The following is a 20,047-nucleotide window of genomic DNA, read 5'->3' as shown; positions in this document are numbered from 1 at the left end:
GCATGCAAGTAGTCCTGTGTTGTAGCTTCACCAGGCTGACACCTCATTTTTAGGTATGTCTGGTGCTGCTCATGGCATGCCCTCCTGCACTCTTCATTGAACCAGGATTGGTCCCCCAGCTTGATAGTAATGGTAGAGTGGGTATATGTCGGGTCATGAAGTTACAGATTGTGGTTGAATAACTTCTACTGCTGATGGCCCACAGCGCCTCATGGATGACCGGTTTTGAGTTGCGAGATCTGTTTGAAATCTATCCTATTTCGTACGGTGATAGTGCCACACAACACGATGGTGGGTACCCTCAATGCGAAGACGGGACTTGGTCTCCAGAAGGACTGTGCGGTGGTCACTCTTACCAATACTGTCATGGACAAATGCATCTGTGACAGGTAGATTGGTTAGGACGAGGTCCTCCTTGTTGGTTCCCTCACCACCTACCGCAGACCCAGTCTAGCAGCTATGTCCATTAGGACTTGGCCAGCTCTATTAGTAGTGGTGCTACTGAGCCACTCTTGGTGATGGACATTGAAGTCCCCCACCCAGAATACATTCTGTGCCCTTGCCACCCTCAGTGCTTCTTCTAAGTGCTGTTCAACATGGAGAAGTACTGATTCATCAGCCAATGGGGGTGCTAATCAGCAGGAGGTTACCTTGCCCATGTTTGACCTGATGCCATGAGACTTTGTGGGGTCCAAAGTCAATATTGAGGACTCCCAAAACAACTCCCTCCCAACTGTGCTGCCACCTCTGATGGGTCTGTCCTGCCGGTGGTACAGGACATACCCAGGGATGGTGATGACGGTGTCTGGGACATTGTCTGGAAGATATGATTGCGTGAGTATGACTGTCAGGCTGTTGCTTGACTAGTCTATGGGACTGCTCTCCCAATTTTGGCACAAGCCCCCAGATGTTAGTTATGGGTTGAATTTTCCTGGCCCTGTGGAGACAGGTTTATGGGGGGTCAGAGGTGGGAGAATAGTGGTGGGCGGTAGTGGAGTGTTGCCAGGAACTACATTGCAGCAAAAAAGTGGCATGGTGTTTAATAAAAAGGCATCAAATCAGCATTAAATGGGTGCTGTAACTCTGCTGTTAAATGGAGCCTGGAACTGAACCATTCCGTTACATTGTTCTGAAATGAAGTTAGTGATTTGTTCTTTTTTTTTCCCCCTTTGCAGTTGAGCGAACTCTTAACAGAATCACAAAGCCAGCTTGAAACAGCCAATATAGAGGTACAGAAACACAGTGTGGAGCTTTCACAGGTGAGGATAATTCATTTAGTAACATCGATCTCTGTGTTCCTTCACTTAAGTAAATCTTCAACCTAAAACATGCACTTAAAACTCAGCTAAAGGATGCTTTTATCAAAATAAAATGTTTCTAACTTCTGATCTTAACGTGAGCTGACTTGCTTAGCTTGGTAATAGGGAAGTAACGCAAGTTAAACAGCTGTCTGGTTAATCCCCAGAAGATGGTATAGTCAGGCTCTGAAAGTTCTGATAGTATTTCAATGAGGAATCCGTGCAAGATTTGACTTGCTGGTAGCTTGGATCCTGTTCTTCTGTAGACCCTTTCCCTGTATGATTGACTGCGGTGTGGTACATGCTAGCTTGTAGTGAGGATCGGGCAGGTTCTGGGTGCCTTAAATCATTTGTTGGAACACAAACAATGGGTACTCCACCGCTGATCAGTTCTGCAATTCGACCACCAGATTGAGCATGCAGCCGCTACCTGGAGTGTAATATCCGCAGACGTGTGGATCGTGCACTTTGTAGAATGGGGTGGAGTTTATGGGGAAGCTTGTGAATTTTTGAAAACTTATTTGTTATAAATATTTTTTTTAGAGCTGTAAGAACCATTATGGTGGTGGTATCTCAGAGAACATTTTGCTGGAGTGTGATTGAATCACAGAATTGTTACAGCACAGAAGGAGGCCATTCGGTCCATTGTGTCTGTGCTGGGAATATTGGCCGGCACACTGGGGAGAACTTCCCTGCTCTCCTTTGAAATAGCACCCTTGGATTTTTCACACTCACCTAAGAGGGAAAACGGGGCCTTGGTTTGACATCTCATCCGAAAGATGGCACTCCCTCAGTACTGCACTGGGAGTGTCAGCCTGGATTTTGTATTCCTGTCTCTGGAGTGGGGCTTGAACCCTCAACTTTCTGACACAGAGGCAAGTATGTGACCCACTAAGTCATGGCTGACACCATTGGATAAAATGCTTTTAGTGGAGTCTGATTGGCCAAGAAATGTAATTGGGGTTTTGTGTGATATTGTTGAGTAACAAAAGTAGAAACTAACCAATCAGAAAGGAGAAGAAAAAATAATAGCCAAACAAAGTTGATGACAAACTTAACAGTCACAGTAAGAATGTTATAAAGATACAACTTTTATGCAAGAATGACATAATTGATCAGTTGCTTTTTAAAATATTAAGTGGGGGATCGGTAAAAATTTAAGAGAGCTCAAGATTATCTGATGGGATGATCAATGATTATGGGTTTGATGCTCTGTCCATTAGACAAATCATTCCCCCTTTCTGCCTTCCTCTTTGGAATTGACCAAGTCTTCCAGAGGTGTAGTGCCAGCAGCCGTCCAGTACTTTGCCCACTGCACAGTTCTTCCTGTTTAAGTCTATTCAGCTGCAGGGACTCTCAGTTCTTCTTTCCTACTTTTCTTTGAGGTGCTGAGACCAATTGTAGCATTGCCAGCCCTGCAGAAATTAGCAGATTGGACACACCCCTAGGTCAACACTGTAGACATCGCATATCCAGGTAGCATTTTAAATGCCAGGCCATCAAACAACAATAACAAAAACAAAAGATTGCATTTATATACATCTTTTAATGTAGTAAAACATCCCAAGGTGCATCAGGGGACGCTGTGCCAGGTTTTGTTCCTTACATCACTTTTTTCCACTCGTGAGTAGAGCTCTTTACTGAAGTCCAAACACAAGCACCTGCCGCCCCCCCCCCCCCCTAAATACTGCAGTTAGTAGATTTTCTTTTACTTATTTGCTTTTGTTTTGAAGGTTTTCTAGATTATAAGAGGGGCTAATAAAATTAGTTGAGGCAAATCATTCATTCCAGAAATGCAGGGAGCACAAGTTTTTTTTTTAAACATGCCAGTTAGAAGTAAAAGAAGGCAGATAGAAACCTTTGACCAAAGGCTGAAAGAATTGTTGGCAAAATAGAATTCCTTTGATAGAATTGTAGAATAAGAAAGAAAGAACATGCATTTATATAGCTCCTCACATAACCTCAGGATGTTTCCAAACACTTTACAGCAAGGTCCCTCAAACGACAGTGTGATAATAACCAGATAATCTGTTTTTAATGTTGATTGAGGGATAACTATTGGCCAGAACAGCGGAGAGAACTCCCTGCTTTTCTTCAAAATAGTGTCTTGGATCTTTAACATCCAACTGAGAAAGCATACGAGCCCTCGGTTTAATGTCTCATCTGAAAGATGGTACCTCTGACAGTGCAGCAGTCCATTAGTACTACATTGGTAGTGTCAGCCAAGATTTTAGGGGGGAATTTTATGCTGGTGGCAGGGGGGGGCTCTCTATGGGGGAAACCGACGTTGAGTTTCCCTGTGTCACCCGTTTGCCGGAAAGCCCGCAGAATTTCGTGCCTGTCAGGCATTTAACTGGATGGCGTCGAGCCTTCCATAGGATTTAGGACCCGTTTGCCAGAAGTCCCGCCTTCGCAGAGCTGCCAGCCAATCAGAGGCCAGCAGTTGCAGCGCCACTGCAGAGGTGGTGGCTGCTGCTGTAGCTGCAGCGACCAGACACCGAGGAGCAGTGCTGGAACCAGGCTTAAGGTAGGCCAGGGTGGGAGGGGAGGGACGGGGAGGTTCAGCAGCAAAGGCAGGGGTTTAGCCCTCAGCGGCTGACCCCCTTCCCAATGCCGGGTCCCTCATTCAGACTTATGAATGAGACACCCCATCCCCAACCCACCCCCTCCCCAGCTGAAGCCAGGAAGTAGCCTGCACAGTTTTTTGTGCCATGCTTAGTGTGCGGTGATGGGGTCACCTGCTGCATAGGTAATTGTTGCTGTGGTAGGAAGAGGCCCTTAATTGAGGTTTAATTACCCAATTAAGGGCTTCGATTGGCGGCAGGGCAGGAAGGCCATTCAGAGCCCTTCCTGCCTTGGACTAAATTTCGGCAGAGGCGGGATGGTGGTGGGGTCCCCTCCCTGCAACCATCCCACCCAATTTTCTGCTCTCCTGCCTTCAAATTTGTCGTGTGGGTGAGCATAAAATACCACCCTTTGTATTTGAGTCTCAAAAGTGGGGATTGACCCCCACAACCTTTGGACTTGGAGGCGCGAGATCTACCCATTGAACATTGGCTGATGCTTATTATGTTACCAGAAGAGGTCACTACAACCTGGGGGTGGTCATCTGAAACAAATAGTATCATAGGTTCAAGAGCCAGTGTGGGACAAATTCAACTCACGGATGCCCATTTTGCACTAAAAAACATGGTTGGGGGGGAGGTGTCATCTCGGTCGCCCCATTGACTCCCAAGGGCTGCCTGATTCATACTCTGAATCTGTCAGGTCCCAAATGGCAGGCTGCATTGATGATGCAACTGCAGCTCTCCATGTCTGTTCAAAGGAAGTCCAAAGCCAAATTTGGCTCAGGCTTCAGGCTGGTTGAGCCTTGGGTGCTTCACCAACTTACTGGCCGTTTTTGGTGTAGGTCAGATTTTTCCCCTAATAAAGATCTATTTGTGGAGAGCAAAGTGATATAGTCAGAAGGCAGGTGGCTGGGATTGATCTGGAATGGGCGGTTGAACGTAATGGTCATTTCTTGTTTCCAGAAACAGCCTTTGGGTTTTTTGGCTTCTGTTTATGATTGATGACTCTTAGCACCTGATTGAAAAAAGCTTAATTTAATCTCTGATGTGTTTTGTTATGGGTGGGGAGGAGGGGTGATCTTTTTCAATGCGTGCAGTTGTGTGCAGTATAATTGAGTTTTGATGCTCCCTGTTCTAGGTCAGGCAGCGTCTGTGTGAAATGGAGACCCATATGCGTGATGGAGACTTGGTTGAGTCACTGACTGATCAAGTTGAGCAAGAGCCTGCCAAGGTTAGTGTGCTGAGGTGCCTGTACATGGCTGGAAAGAGCACTATGGTCTATAAAGTTGACTACTAGCACCTTTCACCTCTTTAACCACATTGTATTGTGTGTAGCCATATGCTGTGGTCACTCTCCCTGCCATGCCAGGTTTTTAGCCCTTTGTCCATGTGTCTAACCTTTGCCTGCGCTGCATCTCCCCTACTGAAAATAACCAGATTTATTGCCTAAACTTCAACCATTTATTCCACCTCCAACTTACCATCTCTTAGTTGCCTGCCTATAATTCAGCACCTGCGACCTGTGCAGTAAATAATTGCACTGTCTTCTGTATTTCTGTGTAGCTTAAAGCCCAGTTGGAAGAAACCGTGATAAGTGAGCAGACACAGAGACAGAAGCTGGCTGAAGAATTTGAAAAGGTGCAGTTTTTTTGAAAAATGAAATGCTGTCTTTTTATTGAGTTATTTCTCTTCTGGTAAATTATTCCCTGTCGTTGGCCTACCTGGGCTTGACAGATCTATTGCTGGTGGTGAGGGTTGCAGGGGGGATTGCCTGCTCTTTGATCTTTGACAGCACTCCGCTGCTTCGTCAACAAGGGACCTCTTGACTCTCCACTACTCACTTCATGATGTTGGGTTATCACAGCCTCTACTTGACTAGATTTGGATCAGCAGATTATTGAAGTTGGGATCAAAATTAATGTTCATCCCTCACATTGTGGACTAATACTATGTTGCTCATATCATCTTGAAGACTTACTTAATTGCGGACTATTTCTCAAGAATCAGTCAGGCCTTCCCTTGGAATAGCAAAGTGTTTGCCTGTGAGGGTATTGATACTAGCCAATTAGTCAATTTTCATGCATGTGTTTAGTTACGCTGCATTGGCAATGGATGAATTTAATGACAACTTGGATTTATACAGGGCCTTTACTGTAGTAAAACATCCCAAAGTACTGCACAGTAGCTCAATCAGACACAAATTTGCATTGAGCCAAAGAAAGGGACATAAGGGCAAGTCAGATATGAAGGAGAATGACAGTATAGTGGCATTGTTATTGCAGTAGTAATTCACCGGCCCAGACAAATGCTCTGGAGACATGAGTTCAAATCCCACTACGGCAGCTGGGGTATTTTAAATTCAATTAATGAATAACTCTGGAATTAAAAAGCTAGTCTCAGTAATGATGATCATGAAACTAGTGGATTGTCATAAAAACTAATCTGATTCACTAATGTTCTTCAGGGTAATAAATCTGCTGTCCTTACCGGGTCAGTGCCATAGCAATGTGATGGACTGTTAACTGCCCTCTGAAATGGCCTAGCAAGCCACTCGGTTGTATCAAAACTGCTACAGAAAAGTTGAATAAGAATAAAAGCGGACGGACCACCTGGCATCAACCTAGGCACCAGAAACGACATGCCCTGGAAGAGCAAGTCACCCAGTCCCACTCCCCTGCATTTTCCCCATAGCCCTGCAAATTTTATCCCTTCACATTATTGCCCAATTTGCTTTTGAAAGCCACGATTGAAACTGCCTTCTCAGCAATAACCTGCTCAGTGATGCTCAGTTTGGGTTCCACTAGGGTCACTCAGCTCCTGACCTCATTACAGCCTTTGTCCAAACATAGACAAAAGAGCAGCACTCCAGTGATGAGGTGAGAGTGGCTGCCCTTGACATCAAGGCAGCATTTGAGCAAGTATGGCATCAAGGAACCCTAGCAAAATAGGAGTCAACAGGAATCGGGGGGAAACGGGGGAAAACTCTCTGCTGGTTGGTGTCATACCTAGCACAAAGGAAGATGGTTGTGGTTGTTGGAGGTCAATCATCTGAGCTCCAGGACATCACTGCAGGAGTTCCTCAGGGTAGTGTCCTAGGCCCAACCATCTTCAACTGCTTCATCAATGACCTTCCTTCAATCATAAGGTCAGAAGTGGAGATGTTCGCTGATTGCACCATGTTTAGCACCATTCGCGACGACTCAGATAATGATGCAGCAAGACGTGGACAATATCCAGGTTTGGGCTGATTAGTGACAAGTAACATTCATGCCACACAAGTGCCAGGCAATGACCATCTCCAACAAGAGAGAATCTAACCATATCCTCTGGCATTCAACAGCATTACCATCGCTGAATCCCCCACTATCAACATCCTGGGGGTTACCATTGACCAGAAACTGAACTCGACCAGCCATATAAATATTGTGGCTACAAGAGCAGGTGAGAGTCTGGAAATCCTGCGGTGAGTAACTCACCTCCTGACTCCCCAAAGCCTGTCCACCATTTACAAGGCACAAGTGAGGAGTGTGATGGAATACTCTCCACTTGTCTGGATGAGTGCAGCTCCAACAACGTTTGGGAAACTCAACATCATCCAGGACAAAGCTGATCACGCCACCCACCACTTTAAACATGCACTCCCTCCACCACCAGCACACAGTGGCAGCAGTGTGTACCATCTACAAGATGCACTGCAGCAACTCGCCAAGCCTCCTTTGACAGAACCTTCCAAACCTGTGACCTCTACCACCTGGAAGGACTAGGGCAGTTGATGCATGGGAACACCACCACCTGCAAGTTCCCCTCCAAGTCGCACACCAACCTGTCTTGGAACTATATCACTTTTCCTTTGCTGTGGTTGTGTCAAAATCCTGGAACTCTCTCACTAACAGCACTCTGGGTGTCACTATACCATATGGACTGTAGCAGTTCAAGAAGGTGGCTCACCACCACCTCCTCCTCAAAGACATTTTGGTATGGACAATAAATGCTGGCCTTGCCAGTGATGCCCACATCCCATAAACTAACAAAATAAGTGACTAAAAGTTTGGTCAATGTAGCCAAATTGGATGAAGTACTCCCCCAACAATCTCTCAAGCACATTCCAGCACGAGTCACTAGATAGCTTCCTTCTAGCCTAGAGGGACTCGGGACAATTGTAACCACCTAACTGCTGTGCTGTCAAGAGATCAGCTACCTCTGAACAGAGACATTGGTTAACCTACTGTTAATTATTTTGAGTGACTTGTCTAATTGCTGAACCATACTATCCCCTGATTTGGGTCAGATTTTGTACCATGTATTATGTAATGTGCTTTAAAAATTTAGCTGTTACTTTCACTTGTTTGCTGTGGCTCTTTTATCAGTGGTTTCTAATCTCTGCCTGTACACTATATATTAGGCCCAGAGATCTGCATTAAACTTGCAGGAAGAGCTGGAAAAGTTGAGGGCAGCTGGGGACAGTGTCAACTTTGGAGAGGATATTGTTCAATTAAAGGTAGGGTTGATGCATTTTGTAGTGTCTGCTCTAAGTGTGCACTCTCTAATGTATCTTATTTTCCCTGCTCTTAAGAGTCACTTAACAGTGTGAATTGTGGTCTCACATATACTGAATAAATTACCTGAATGATGTTACTCAATGGTAGGACACCTCATGAGGCCGTTTAACCCCTCTTAAGTTTAAGGTCATTGTGATCCAGTGTTGCTTTCTTCTTCTTTGTTTATTTCATGTGCTTTCTTACCATTTCACCCCTCCTTTCCTGAAGGCCATAATAAATGGGTAAGGGTCCAAAGGTACTTACCAGCCCTCCAGAACTTTACCCAAGTGGTTACTTTTGATTTCTTGAGGCTGATTGGTCATGGGGTGCATCACATGCCAAGTCAGATCTCAACAGTCACCTAATGCACTTTTCAGCAGGGATCACTGGATAGTCATTCCCTCCCAGCCCAAGAACACTGAAATCAGTCAAAGTGCTATTGTGGAAATGCCATTGTTACAAGGACTCCAGCAGTTCAAAGAGAAGGCCCACCACCAGCTTCTCAGAACAAAAACAAAAAGGCTGGTTCTAGTAAAGGTGACCATGAAGCTGTTGGATTGTCATTAAAAACCCAACTGGTTCATTAATGTCTATTAGGGAAAGAAACCTGCAGTCCTTACCAGGTTTGGGCTATATGAGACTCCAGTTGCAGACCCATGTAGTTCATTCCTTTCTGCCTCCTGAAGTGGCTTAGTGATCTGCTCAGTTGTATCGAACCATTACATGCAGCAGCTCAAGAAGAAGGCCCATCTTCTCAGGGCAGCTAGCGATGTGCAATAAATAGGCCTTGCCGGCGTCATCCAAATCCTGAGAATGAGTAATAAAATAAAAACTCGGCTTAATTAGCGACTTTCTGCCTTGTCACTGGGCAACATAATTAACCACAGCTTTGCAGTGACCCACTGTATAGAAATGTGTTTTATGGAAGCTTACCAGGCATTTTCATCAACATATTGACTAAAGCACTCTGAAATGTAAATATGGTGTACTTATAAGTGATGGTAAGGTTAGCAGGCTTATATTTTTATTTCAGATTTTCAGCATCTGCCGTACTTTGCTTTTGTTTTACTAAACTTACAGCCTTTGCAGTTCAGCCTTGGGGCCGATCATGTTTAATCTTTTTCCAGTTTGCTTTTCATGTTACTGTTTCAGATTTCCAGCCATTGCTGCTTGAGTTTTGTCTGGTTTTCTCTCTCTGTTTGAGCTGCGAGGTTAAGATTGTCTTCTCAGTTATACAGTGGGCCATTTGAATTGAGCTATTTACACTTTAGGAAGGATGTCAAGGCTTTATTGAGGGTTCAGAAAAGATTTACTAGAATGGTTAATTTACTAGGGCTTGAGGGTCTTTCAGTTATGTGGAGTGACTGGGGAAGCTAGGGTTGTCCTCCTTGGAGCAGAGAAGGTTAACAGAAGATTTGTTAGATGTGTTCAAAATCACAAAATAATAAGGAGAAATGGTTTCTAGTGGCAGACAGGCCAGTAACCACAGGACACCGATTAATCTGATCAGGGGGAAAAAAGGTGATGTGAGGAATTTTTTTTTTTTACACAGCTGTTTGTTGTGATCTGCCATGCACTGCCTGAAAGAGTGGTGAAAGCAGATTTAATAGTGAATTTCAAAACCGAATTGGATAAATACTTGTGAAAAATTTATAGGACTGTGGGGAAAGAGCAGGGGAGTGGGATTAATTGAATAGTTCTACCTAAGAGCCAGCACAGGTGTGAAGGGACGAATGACCTATTGTGTTGTCACATTCCATGATTGTGAAGCATTATCCAGAATTAAAGTGGGGAGATGTACATGCTGTGACATCTGGCCATGCCGACTGCAGTTGTAGCAGGGTGATGTAAAGACTGCACTGAAAACATGACCTTAAAGCTAAAATCGAGTGCATCATGTGGAGGGCTTTCTCTGTTCCTGTTTTCTTCCCTGTTATCTTGACACCACTGGTTCCTGTCAAGAGAACAGGCACATGAATTCCTGCGGTCCCTCAGTGGTATCTTCGGTGAGTGTTGGCAGAGCTATTCTGGGAGCACCACAGTCAAACCCATTCTTGTTCTTGTACAACATCCACATACATGCATCCGTGCGAGTATTGGGAACATAGGAACAGGAGGAGGCCATTCCGCCCCTTAAGCCTGTCCCACTATTCAATTAGTTCATAGCTTATCTACATCTCAACTCCATTGATCTGCCTTGGTGCCAGTGTTACTGGGCAGAGATTGTTTTTTTTAAGCTGCCTTCAGCTTGCCGTCCTGCCCTATCTGCCTTGCCCAGAAGTGATGGGGTGCTGACTCAGTGATTTGAACTAATTCAGAATCAGCTAATTACTAACCATGGGACCTTCCTGGTTTCTGTGTTTCACCGCAACCGGAAGTGAGCCATCCTCTGAGCTATCTGGGGAGGAAGTATACACAGTCATTCTTCTTTTTAATTTAGATTTGTTTGCTTCTCTGCAGTTAAGATTTCACAATTACCCTGTTTACTGCACACACGGTATTGAACATTGATCTCAGTTACATATAACAACCAGTTTGATAGTAACCAGTTATAAGTGCAGCGACTAGTTGTCTGCATCAGCTGATGCCAGAGGAGGATTTATTTATTGTTCAGTTAGAAAGACTATGACATTTATCAGTGAATCGTCAGGCTTGTCGATGGAAAATGACTACTTGTCTTCCCATGGGGCTGACCAATGAAAACTAGCAACTAAATTACCTGTCAGACTGCATTACTGACATACAGTAGTCATTAAGGCCATCTGTCTTTGTTTGCACTCCAGAAAACCTAGGTGATGTACAGGATGACATCGAATTGAAAAGACTGGGTGGGCATCTTGTTCATAGAATCCTAGCAGGAAGAGGAGACAATTTGGTTTGTTCTGTCTGGTGTGGATTCTTGTTAAAGCTACCTATTCTAAACCCACTCCCCACTATCCTTGAATATTGATCCTTTTCAAATATTTGTCTATAAAATGAGACTGGTCCTTAATTTCTGCAGGGATTGTCCCAGTCTCTCGCCAGGACATTGGAAGAACCCCCAAAAATTGGTGAAATAAGACTGGGACAACCCCCGCAACAATACAGGACTATGTTGTCTGTCCCAATAGCCATTTGTGGTAGTCCATGTTTACGTATCTCTGTGTGAAAAATGTTCTTCAGACTCCTCTGTTGTTCTTCAGTTGGTGAGCCGGAGAACACCCCAAGTTACTGATTTAACCTTTTATTGTTTACCCCGTCAAAACCTTTTCTAATTTAGATTTCCTCCTCAACCAATGTTAGAATGCTCAAACCATTATTTTTCTTTCGTGGTATCATTCGAGAGAATCTTTGTTGTATACTTGCTAAATGCTGATATCCTTCCTGTAATAGGGTAACCTGAACAGTACTTCAACTGGTGCAAATTCATATTCTATCTACAAATTAGTATATAAAAATGTGTATGTGGCTATTTCTAATGGTATGGTTCACCTTTTAAAGAGATTTGGAAAATGGCACATGATGGATATCTCAGTAGGAATGTGAAACTTCTAGTATTGGCACAGGGTTTTAAACTTTGACCATCAAGGGTTTCCATAAATTGCCTCCTCATTTAAAGAATAATTTAGGATTTAATTGTGCTTAGATATCTGTAACATGCATTTTGAATCAATTCCTTTGTTTAACAGAGGCATTAACCTGTTCACAATCTCATCTTTGTTTTCATCTTCTTTCATGGCCTCCTCTCCCTGTCTCTGTAACCTCCTCCAACTCTACAACCCATTCTTGAAAGTCTTCAGCTGTCTGGGCCCTGCATTCCGGGATTCCATTTTGAAACCTCTCTTGCTTCTCCTCTTTTAAGACCCTCCCTAAAGCCCACCTTTATTACCAGGATTTTAATCTCGCTTCATTGTCTCAGTATCTGTTTTTTGAATCTGTCCCTGTGAAGTACTTTAGTTAATTTTTATTTTACATTAAACGGTTTATATAAGTCCAAATAACATTAACATCATTGTCATACAGGAAAGACTTAACAAAGAAAAGAAAATGACCAAGGAGTTGGGCCAAGCTGCTGCACAACTACAGCAGATGCTGAAGGCTACCCAGGAACAACTTAACAAGGAAAAGGAAACTGTTGAGAAGTTACAAGCACAGAGACAGGAAAAGGTACATTAACAAAAGGTTGATAACAGTCATCTAACTTTGGTTACTGACTATGTTTTGTCAAAGGGTTTTTTCCCTCCATCTGTTTATCTCTCTTTTTCATGCGTTTCCTCTCCCCCTCTTCTATGTCCTTTCTATAAGCTATGTCTCCTGTACCCTGTGGATCTCTCTCTCTTCCTGTCTTGTGTGTGCAGTCTCTTCTATAAGACGTATCTCACATAGTATGTACAGCACTTAAACATGCCATTTGGCTTAATGTCCATGGTGGTGATTGTGCTCCACACAGGCCTCCTCCCACCTTATCTCATCTAACTCCATTAACATATCCTTCTATCTACTGACCCTATTAACATATTCCTTTATTATATGCTCCTATATATTCTCTACCCCCCGTTTCCCTGCCCACCTCCCCCCACTCACCTCTCTCTCTCTGGCATGTCTTCTCTTTCAGAAATGAAAGAATGAAAGGGTAATAGCCATGAGTAACCTCAGCACTATGTTATCAGAACCATTGAACGAAACCCTCAACTCATGTTATTGCTAAAGCTTTTCAAAGACTTAAAAGATATATATTGATACCGACCTGCTTTTAAGACAGAAAAGCTGAAATTTTTAAGTATTATCCATTGGTTCATAGACACTCGAAGCTGACTCTACACTGTCTACAAGTTCACGTTATCCTACCACAGGATGTCAGAATATAGTTTTAGACACTCATATTGTATTCTCCCTGTCTATCAGGACATGGAACAGATTCTGACCATTCTACTGAGTGTAGTTTTTATTCCTTATCTTGTCTTTTCATTAGATCCATATTCTCCCTTTTGTGTCTTGTTTTTGTACGGCTGCGTTTGCTGACAATGCCACCACTATGTGGCGCTGCAATGGCACATTTGCAAATGCAGCTCTGTGCCACTAAAACATCACAGTCTGCGATGTCAGGCAGCTGTCAGGATTAAAGATGGTGTTGCTCAAATAATCACACAATGGCAACCTAAACACATGGCAGCACACAATGGCGGGAGGGGAGGGAGGGAGCGGGCCGGGCCGGGGGCTGTGAGCGAGCGGGCGGTGGGGGGGGGTGAGCGAGCGGGCGGGCGGCGGGAGTTGGGAGCGGGTGGCGGGGGGAAGGAGAGCGCTCCCGCCACCAGCAAGGTCTTAGGCCACGCTCTCCCCAGACCCGCTCTCTACCCGCTCCCCAGACCCCCCCTCCCCCCACGCCTGCTCTCTACCTGCTCCCCAGACCCCCTCTCCCCCCACCCCTCTCTCTCTCCGCTCCCCCCTCCCTGCTCCCCAGATTTCCCCCCCCCTCCCCCCACCCCTGCTCTCTACCCGCTCCCCAGACCCCCTCTCCTCCCACCCCTGCTCTCCTCTCCCCGCCACCCCTGCTCTCTCCGGCCCGGATCCCCCCACCATCTGCCTGCATTACGCGATGACGTCATCTGCGCATGCGCCAACCAGTCCTGGAACTGTGGAACGCAGCGCATGCGCAGAGGGTAGGAACCAATCAGCGCATGTGCGCAGATTGGCGCAGTCGGATGACGTAAGCTGCCGGCTGCGTTGTCAGTAATCACTTTGATTCCGTACACAGTGTGTGCATGTGATTAACAAAATGGAGCCAATAGCATTGTACCAGTGCAGAGCTCTCTGCCGCTTAGTTGCTCGCTGTGCTTCTTCCCAAGTGACCTAGCCTTGCATGTTAATGTGAGGCCAGCTCATTTAATTGGTCCAGTGGTTCACCCCTTGCACTTAATGCATGATGCACAAGGCCATGGATGGGCTGTTTGTTGCCCAAATATTGCTGCCATTTTTTAATAATGCAAATTAATCAGGGCGCGATGACGCCTTTTGTTACTGGGCCATTAGAGGCGAAAGATAGTGGTAGGAACATAGGAACAAGAGGAGGCCATTTATCCCCTTGAGCCTATTACACCATTCAATTAGATCATGTCTGATTTTTTATTTGTTCGAGATGTGGGCGTCGCTGGCTAGGCCAGCATTTATTGTGCATCCCTAATTGCCCTTGAGAAGGTGGTGGTGAGCTGCAGCCTTGAACCACTGCAGTCCTTGAGGTGTAGGTACAACCACAGTGCTGTAAGGAAGGGAGTTCCAGGATTTTGACCCAGCAACAGTGAAAGAACTACAACATAGTTCCAAGTCAGGATGGTGTGTGGCTTGGAGGGGAACTTGCAGGTGGTGGTGTTCCCATGCATCTGATGGCCTTGTCATTCTAGGTGGTAGAGGTCGTGGGTTTGGAAGATGCTATCGAAGGAGATTTGGTGCGTTGCTGCAGTATATCTTTTAGATGGTACACACTGTGCGTCGGTGGTGAAGGGAGTGAATGTCGAAGGTGGTGGATGGGGTGCCAATCAAGTGGGCTGCTTTGTCCTGGATGCTGTTAAGCTTCTTGTGTTGTTGGAGCTGCACCCATCCAGGGAAGTGGAGAGTATTCCATCACACTCCTGACTTGTGCCTTGTAGACGGTGGACAGGCATTGGGGCGACAGGAGGTGAGTTATTCGCCGCAGCATTCCCAGCCTCTGACCTGCTCTTGTAGCCATTTATGTGGCTGCTCCAGTTCAGTTTCTGGTCAATGGTAACCCCCAGGATGTTAATAGTGGGGGTTTCAGCGATGTTTGAGGTGCTCATTGCCTGACACTTGTGCGCTGTGAATATTACTTGCCACTTATCAGCCCAAGCCTGGATGTTGTCCAGGTCCTGCTACATTTGGACAAGGGCTGCTTCAGTATCTGAGGAGTTGCGCATGATGTTGAACATTGTGCAATCATCAGCAAACATCCCCACTTCTGACCTTATGATGGAGGGAGGGAAGGTCATTGATGAGGCAGCTGAAGATGGTTGGGCCTAAGACACTACTCTGGGGAACTCCTGCAGTGATGTTCTGGGACTGAGATGATTTGACATCCAACAACCACATCTTCCTTTGTGCTAGGTATGACTCCAACCAGCAGAGAGTTTTCCCCCTATTCCCATTGACTCCAGTTTTGCTAGGGCTCCTTGATGCCATACTCGGTCAAACTTGATGTCAAGAGCAGTTACTCTCACCTCGCCTCTGGAATTCAGCTCTTTTGTCCATATTTGGACCAAGGCTGTAATGAGGTCAGGAGCAGATTTGCCCTGGCGGAAGCCAAACTGAGCATCAGTGAGTGGGTTATTTAGATTTTAGATTTAGAGATGCAGCACTGAAACAGGCCCTTCGGCCCACCGAGTCTGTGCCGACCATTAACCACCCATTTATACTAATCCCATATTCCTACCACATCCCCACCTGTCCCTATATTACCCTACCACCTACCTATACTAAGGGCAATTTATAATGGCCAATTTACCTATCAACCCGCAAGTCTTTTGGCTGTGGGAGGAAACCGGAGCACCCGGAGGAAACCCACGCAGACACAGGGAGAACTTGCAAACTCCACACAGGCAGTACCCAGAATTGAACCCGGGTCGCTGGAGCTGTGAGGCTGCGGTGCTAACCACTGTGCCGCCCAGTGCAGCTTGATAGCACTGTCGATGACACCTTCCATCACTTTACTGATGATCGGGAGTAGACTGAAAGGGCTGAATTGGATTTGTCCTGCTTTTTGTGCGCAGGACATCCCTGGGCAATTTTCCACATAGCTGGGTAGATGCCAGTGTTGTAGCTGCACTGGAACATCTTGGCTGGGGCGTGGCTAGTTCTGGAGCACAAGCCTTCAGTACTATTGTTGGAATGCTGTCAGGGCCCATTGTCTTTGCAGTATCCAGTGCCTTCAGTCGTTTCCAGATCTCACATGGATTGAATCGGATTGGTTAAAGACTGGCATCTGTGGTGCTGGGGACTTCAGGAGGAGGCCGAGATGATTCATTCACCCGGCACATCTGGCTGAAGGTGGATGCAAATGCTTCAGCCTTGTCTTTTGCATTGATGTGCTGGGCTCCCCCATCGTTAAGGATGGGGATATTTGTGTAGCCGCCTCCTCCTCCTGTCAGTTGTTTAATTGTCCACCACTATTCACACCTGAATGTGGCAGAACTGCAGAGCTTAGATCTGATCTGTTAGTTGTGGGATCGCTTAGCTCTGTCACATACTGCTTCCGCTGTTTGGCATGCAAGTGGTCCAGGGTTGTAGCTTCACCAGGTTGACACCTCATTTTTAGGTATGGCTGGTACTGCTCCTGGCATGCCCTCCTGAACTCTTCATTGAACCAGGGTTGGTCCCTGCCTTGATAGTAATGGTAGAGTGGGCAACATGCCAGGCTATGAGGTTACAGATTGTGGTTGAATCCAATTCTGCTACTGCTGATGGCCCACAGCGCCTCATGGATGACCAGTTTTGAGTTGCTAGATCTTTTCGAAATCTATCCGATTTACCAGGGTGGTAGTGCCACATAACACGATGGTGGGTATCCTCAATGCGAAAATGGGACTTTGTCTCCAGAAGGACTGTGTGGTGGTCACTTTTATCAGTGCTGTCATGGACATGCATCTGCGACAGGTAGGTTGGTGAGGATGAGGTCAAGTAGGTTTTTCTTGTTGGTTCCCTCACCACCTGCCGCAGACCCAATCTAGCAGCTATGTCCTTTAGGAATCAGCCAGCATAGTCAGTAGTGGTGCTACCGAGCCACTCTTGGTGATGGACATTGAAGTTCACCACCCAGAGTACATTCTGTGTCCTTGCTACCTTCAGTGCTTCTTCCAACTGGTGTTCAGGAATGAGAAGCACTGATTCATCAGCTGAGTGGGGGATGCAGTATGAAGGAATCAGCAGGAGGTTTCCTTGCCCATGTTTGACCTGATGCCATGAGACTTCATGGGGTCCGGAGTCAATGTTGAGGACTTCCAGGGCAACTCCCTCCCGACTGTTTACCACTGTGCGGCCACCTCTGTTGGGTCTGTCCTGCCGGTGAGACAGGACATACCCGGGGATGGTGATGCTGGTGTCTGGGACTCTATCTACCTGCCCTGTTTCTGTAACACTTAATATCCTTGGTTTTAAAAAAAAAAACTATCGATCTCAGTTTGAAATGTTCAATTGCCCTAGCCTCAACAGCTATCTGGGGGTGAGATTTCCACTGCCCTTTGAAGAAGGTGCTTCCTGACATCACCCCTGAACGGCCTAGCTCTAATGTGAAGGTGATATTGATGTGAAGGGTGCCACTGTTGGAAGGAAAGGTCCACCCTGCAAACGTAAGATGTTTTTGTTTGGTTTGGACCTCCCCTGTGGTGTCTCATCTACATTATAGAAAGGACCCTCATTTACATATAGATATAATAATCCTTATGTACGGGAGTCTTTCTGGCTCAGTGTGGCACAGGGTCTTTTTGGGCACATCATGACATGGCAGGCAAATAGGGTGCTGAGAAGGCCTTGCCTTCAGTGGCAAATGATGTGCATTGGGTGCTAGCTTCCCACATTAATGGAACATGAAACTGTACTTCAGTAAAGTTGGCTTCCATCATCCCTGGAGCTGTACCCCAGTATATTGCACAGTTGGGACCTGAGAGGCTGTACCCCAGTAAGGTGAACTGCTGGCATCTATCGATTCTGATTGTACCCCAGTAAGATGGACTGCTGGCACACTTGGGGCTGTACACCAGTAAGACTCACCAGGATAGAGTTTGTTAGCATTTCGGCCAGTAGTCAGGCACTAAATGGGTGTTCAGTATCAGTGGAACAGGTGCTAAGCATCAAGCAGACATGCACGCAGGCAGAGAGACATAGAGAGACACAGAAATATATATTTTTTATATATGTAATATACACACGCACACACACACACACACACACACACACACACATAGATAATTGTTCTAGCTGTAGTCCCAAAGGCATCTCTCTCCATTAGAGACAGACATGGTTGATAATGTATAGCTTGAGGGTCACCGCCCCGCAAGTGTGAGGCAAGGCAAGGAGGCAGACCTCCATGAACAACACAGCTGGTACGGGGATTGAACCCGCGCTGTTGGTGTCTTTCTGCATCACACTCTAGCCAACTGAGCTACAAATAAAATGTGTGTGTGTGTACATTTGGCCTCTTACTCACATGCGTGCTCCTATACTTGTGCGAAAATGAAAATTGCAATTGCTGTGAATGATGCAATCAGTTTTGGAATTGCTGTAGTTGAGCCCACTTGACCTACCTCCTCCTGCTCATGTGTTTACTATGCTCTGTTCTTTTATAGGAAGAGGAGGGTGCGGTGATGGCAGAGGATGGTTTGAAGGAGGGGACATCTGTCTGAAGAACCTACAGATGTAGTGAACACTACTCGACCTTGCCAGATGCCTTACAGATATAATAGTTCTTATGCCATTCCTAAACCGTGTGCTCAGTATTGTATCGTAGTTAATTATGAACCATTAGTGAGCCAGTCAAAATTTTGAGAAAAGTTTCAGCCATCAATTTTTTCAAAAGCTTTTTTGTTTTTTTTCTCTTTTTAAGACGCATTCCAACAGACGAGCCCTGACTGTGTCAGTGAGCTGAAGTCCAGATGTCCACCTTGTATATGAAACAAAATGACCTGAATGCTCAGTTTACATGAAAAGGGAAGCAAATGTACTGTGTGGGGAACGTACATTGAATTGTGCAATTATTATTTTTTCTTCAAAGAAAAAATGAACAAGTAAGAGAAAAGGAGCAAGTAAACTTTAGGTCTTTCCATGATTTTTGTCCAGCTGTGAAGCAAACAGCCAGTGACCTGATCGGGTTGTCAACAGAACGAGTTCTCACGACATTCTTTCTTTTGTTTTTCTAAAGTTGTCCGTAAGACAAATAAAACATTGTAACCGCTTGTTCACTGCTCTGTGTGATCTCCTCATTTGGCGAATATTGAGGGATGAATTGACCATCTGTGTGTAATTCAAGCCCATGAGATAATGGCTCTTGCAAATGCCATTCTTTGTGTGGATGCTGTCAAGCCTATATGGCTATGGGGTGGAGGGGAGATCTATAACTTTATGGGATTAGAATAGTTGGGTGCTGGATGGCCAGAACAGACACGATGGGCCGAAGGGCCTGTTTCTGTGCTGTATAACTCTATGACTCTATATTCACCTGTAACCTGATGTCTGTATGTGTGCACTTTGGTAGTTAGGGAAAAAGTGGGAACCCTGGCTATCTCTGGTCAGTGACAGCAATTGTCATGATTTTACTGTCACCTGTTGCAACTCCTCAGATATTGAAGCAGTCTGTGTCCATATGTCGCAAGACCTGGACAACATTCAGGCCTGGGCTGATGATTGGCAAGTAACAATCAGGCCACACAAGTGCTAGGCAATGATACTCTCCAATAAGAGAGAATCTAACCATCTTCCCTTGACATTCAATGGCATTACCATCGCTGAATCCCCCACTATCAACATCTTGGGGGTTACCATTGACCAGAAACTGAACTGGAGCAGCCACATAAATACTATGGTTACAAGAGCAGGCCAAAAACTAGAAATTCTGCAGCAAATAACCAACCTCTCGACTCCCCAAAGCCTGTCCACCGTCTTAAAG

The 20,047-nt window shown here is 45.5% G+C and overlaps 1 protein-coding gene across 2 annotated transcripts in view; it reads left to right on the top strand.

The window, feature by feature from the left end:
• LOC137376301 (ribosome-binding protein 1-like) overlaps positions 1–19,343 on the top strand; it is a 181,577-nt gene extending 162,234 nt beyond the window's left edge. For both annotated transcript variants that reach the window (XM_068044571.1, XM_068044570.1), the window contains 6 exons: positions 1,176–1,259; positions 5,004–5,096; positions 5,429–5,503; positions 8,268–8,363; positions 12,406–12,549; positions 18,732–19,343. In XM_068044571.1, coding sequence (XP_067900672.1) covers positions 1,176–1,259; positions 5,004–5,096; positions 5,429–5,503; positions 8,268–8,363; positions 12,406–12,549; positions 18,732–18,788 — 549 coding nt within the window. In that variant the 3' untranslated portion in view covers positions 18,789–19,343. The remainder of the gene's footprint in view (positions 1–1,175; positions 1,260–5,003; positions 5,097–5,428; positions 5,504–8,267; positions 8,364–12,405; positions 12,550–18,731) is intronic.
• Positions 19,344–20,047: the final 704 nt, after the last annotated feature.

This window comes from Heterodontus francisci, chromosome 13 (assembly GCF_036365525.1).
Source record: "Heterodontus francisci isolate sHetFra1 chromosome 13, sHetFra1.hap1, whole genome shotgun sequence".
Taxonomy (NCBI): Eukaryota; Metazoa; Chordata; class Chondrichthyes; order Heterodontiformes; family Heterodontidae; genus Heterodontus; species Heterodontus francisci.
Note: the sequence above shows the minus strand (reverse complement) of the source record. Positions and strands in the feature narration are given on the sequence as shown.